The sequence below is a fragment of the Argentina anserina genome, chromosome 7 (assembly GCF_933775445.1).
Source record: "Argentina anserina chromosome 7, drPotAnse1.1, whole genome shotgun sequence".
Lineage (NCBI taxonomy): Eukaryota > Viridiplantae > Streptophyta > Magnoliopsida > Rosales > Rosaceae > Argentina > Argentina anserina.
The window spans coordinates 10,519,109-10,522,963 of NC_065878.1; the positions used below are offsets into that span (position 1 = coordinate 10,519,109).

General features: G+C 34.9%; 1 protein-coding gene across 1 annotated transcript; it reads left to right on the forward strand.

The window, feature by feature from the left end:
• The first annotated feature begins 1,344 nt into the window (after window positions 1-1,344).
• LOC126803560 (uncharacterized) lies at window positions 1,345-3,505 on the forward strand. The gene is made up of 4 exons (XM_050531344.1): window positions 1,345-1,378; window positions 1,678-1,807; window positions 2,583-2,723; window positions 3,298-3,505. The coding sequence occupies exons 1-4, from the start codon at window positions 1,345-1,347 to the stop codon at window positions 3,503-3,505; spliced, it is 513 nt and encodes a 170-aa protein (XP_050387301.1).
• The last annotated feature ends 350 nt before the right edge of the window (window positions 3,506-3,855 follow it).

Sequence of the window (3,855 nt, forward strand, 5' to 3'; positions counted from 1 at the left end):
CGTTATTACCTAGATATTTGACAGTGGACATGTGAAAACTCAATCGAAAAGTTGGTCAAAAATGAAAATCCGTACCTTAAGATAAAATAAGGACCTCCTTACCTGAAAAACCCTGTATATATATATATTCATATCCAGATGCTTTTGCGCATGTCATCGAAATACTCCACAATATATGTCACATGGGTAGCCTGATCCACCAAAGTGGGAACTAGGAAGCTATGGTATGATATTTGGTCATTTTAACTTCTGGAAATATAAACTTCTGAAGTTGTTGGTTTCTTTACTTTCACAGCAAGAGAAGTTTTATTATGTTTAGTATATGGTCTGACTTTACAATGTTTCTAACGGTTGGCTTGACATAAAATCACATAAATCGATATCAAAGTTGAAAAATTTATAATACGAACGCACCATGAACCTTTCTCATAGGTCGCGGGCTCAACTGTGTTCATATTTGGTCGTCCTCTTTAGTTTTATAGAGAAATGTACATAGGTACATTACATCTCCAATTAATTTTCAATAATGTTCACCTGGTTAGTAAGTGATGATACAAGAGTACTAGTATGCATTTTATGGTAAAAAATTAACAAACCAATTCAAATTCAGATAGTATATTTCTTTTCTATACTGGATCTAGATCTAGCTTATTAGTATGTTGAATATAATTATTTTGATCAGCTACTAATAATCAAATATACTTATCATAGACTTGATTGAGCTGTTAAATGATCTGAGGTTCATATCCAAAACCAATTGATAATGGATGGAGTGATCCAAACCCTTATAAACCTACATGCTAAGTCTCATTTTCCCATGTGAGATGTAAACTCTCAACATGCCCCCGCACCTGTGGCGAATTTTCAAGTCATACACGTGGACAACATTTTGGGTGACGTGAAGTTCGTGTGGCCATTTGGGATTCACACGTAGACGTGGATAACCCGCTCTGAAACCATAATAAAGTGATATGAAGTTTACATCTAAAACCAATTGACAATGGATGAAGTGGCTCAAATCCTTATAAACCCACACACTATGTCTCATTTTTCCATGTGAGATGTATACTCCGAACATGAGCTAGCTAGCCTACATTTCAATTCTTCTTTTTTATTCCAGTTATTGGCATAATAAAGAACCTTAGGTAATAATATTTCAGAAGTCACACTTCAATAAACTAGTTTCCAGTCTTTGTCAATGCTTCACTGCAACTTAGATAACTTTATGGTCCAACAACCTCCAATACTAGAAAGTGATCAACTTGTTTTGACATTTGCGTCCAACTCTCCTATATATAAGTGTCCCTTAGCCCTTTGCTAATCCATCAGTTAGTATCTGGAAACATGCCTCTTTCTGCAATGCAGAACTGGAGTATTGGTAGGTTCTGATAGTTCCTCACCTTCTCAAAGTTATTTTCTTTCATATATGTAGTGAGCATCTTTTCTTTTAGCACTCAGTAACTACTTTTAGCGTAGTTAGGTTGCGGCCTTATTGTCTATGTGAATCAATAGAATCATTCACTTCATTTTTCCCACTTAGTGTCGAACACTTTTTGCTACACTGATCACTTGAGCTAGAAAGTTATTACATTAATTTACATACATGCCGGCCTACGCATATGAGGCATTTAAGCTTTTTACATCATTTATTATTTCTCTTTGGTAAATATATTGCAGGGACTATAAGATCCAAACGAGACCTTCCACCAGCTCATTTTGCTTTGAAAATACAAGGCTACTCCTTACTAGCAAAGACAGAAGCTGAAAAGTATTATTCTGGTGTTTTTGAAGCTGGAGGACACAAATGGTGAGTTCAGCTTTCTATCTTTATGGTTTTGTCCTTTTTTGCATCTTGTATAAGAAATTGTTACATACTTGTAACCATATATTTATCGCAGTATGTTCTCTTCACCCAAACGACACAGAGGCAGGTGAAGGTTATATCTCGCTTTAGTTGGCCATAGCGGAAACAGATGATTATCCTGAAGGGTGGGAGGTTTATGCTGACTATAAATTGTTTTTGCTTGATAATCTACAAAAGAAGTACTTAACTGTCCGAGGTGAACAACTCTATGCTTGAGTTTAATGACATGGTTATGAGTATGTACGTGAGAGCAATGCATAGTGCCAAAAATTTCAAACCAAATGTATGTACTCAACTACCTAATTGCAGATTGTGATGGAGATATGAAAATGTTTCACAAGGCAAAGACTGAGTGGGGATTCGCAAAATTCGTTATCATTGAAGCTTTCAAAAATTCTTCTAGTGGATATCTTGTAGATGACTACTGCGAGTTTGGGGCAGAGGTTTTTGTTTATAGTCGCAGTGGCAAATGGGAATCTCTTGACATGATTAAGGAATTCGAACTTAGTGATGGTACTTTCCGTTACGAATTAGAAAATTTCTCAGCAAAAAAAAAAAAAACAAATTTCTTATTACTCGTAAGTGTTCACAGTTGGTGAGCGAAATTGGTATGCACATCTTTCATCTTTTTTACTTTTTTCTGCTTGCATATGCTTGTGCATTAAATGTTCCAGACCCGATATAAGATGAAGTTTCTATCTTTTCTTACTCGGAATAGGAAATTAAACCATCCGAATGGGGACCCTGAGCTTCAGGCTTTGGGCAAAGCAGTATCGCTGTACTTATATTTGGACGACTGGAAGAGCCTTCCACCTAAGAGAGCAATATTGCAAAATACAAGCTCCGGATATTGGATCAAGTCAGTGGTAAACATGAAGAAAAGCCAGGTACGTACTTCCCCTCTTCTTTTTTGCATATTCATTATTACTCATCAAACTAGCTAGCTTCACTTGGAATAATAGAAATATAAAATTTAAGGTTCATATTCTTTCTCAGATATCAGATTACAAGAATGATTTCTCTAAGAATTTATAGTCATCTTTTTCAGAGAACCACATATTACAGGGGTTGCCTATGGTGTTTTAATGTGTATCACTCAATTATCACTCATTTTTCAGAGAATCACATATTTCAGGGGTTGCCTATGGTGTTTGAATTTGTACCAAAATTACAATTTTGATGAACCAAACTTACAACATTATTGACAACTTAATTGTATATATTTTAATATTTATATATAATGAAACCAAGTTACAACATTATTGACAACTTAGTTGTATATATTTTAATATTTATATATAATGAAACCAACTTATAAAAATATCGATGGTGGAGTATTTAGCTCTAATAGAACTAAACTTACCCAAAGAAATGATTTTCTTCAATTTTTGCCATAATTTTGTGTTCTCCTGAATTTTATTGTTCTCTTGCAGGTACTCATTGGTTCTCTTCCTTAGCCAAGAAAACGGGTTATGGACTTATGGCTATGCAAACTTTCTGACGTTGGAGAAAGTTCATGAAGAGTCTAATGGATTCATTAAGGATGATACTTTAAATGTTGAAGTTGAATTTCTCACGATCTCTGTTAGCAAGGTTTATTCATGGGAGATAACTTCAGTAGCCAAACACGGCCATATCTGAATTGTGTTGGAAGCCCTATGAATATGCCATATTTTTTTAAGTTCATAGATTAGCACCTTTCAAGTTTCGTTCGAATAACAGAAGTCATGCGACTTCCAACCATTGGATTATAATGGAAGCCCCAATTGTACGCTGCTGTGTCAAAATTTCTTGAGGAGTCAGGTGCTTCAAAGTGGAATTATTAGTAAGTTAATAACTAATCGAATTACCACTACATCATTGATTAGTGCATTGGGTTGTAAACAACAAACCCGGTAAGCTCTAAAAGCTCGTATGAGTAAAACGAATTAGATATTCTAACTCATTAAAATAAAATCTTTATCAAATAACAAACCCAACACCATCACAAG

Coding starts and splice junctions, on each gene's coding strand:
- LOC126803560 (XM_050531344.1), top strand. CDS start 1,345: ATGCCTCTTTCTGCAATGCAGAACTGGAGTATTG. Junction 1,379..1,677: donor AATGCAGAACTGGAGTATTG/GTAGGTTCTGAT, acceptor AATATATTGCAG/GGACTATAAGATCCAAACGA. Junction 1,808..2,582: donor GAAGCTGGAGGACACAAATG/GTGAGTTCAGCT, acceptor TACTCGGAATAG/GAAATTAAACCATCCGAATG.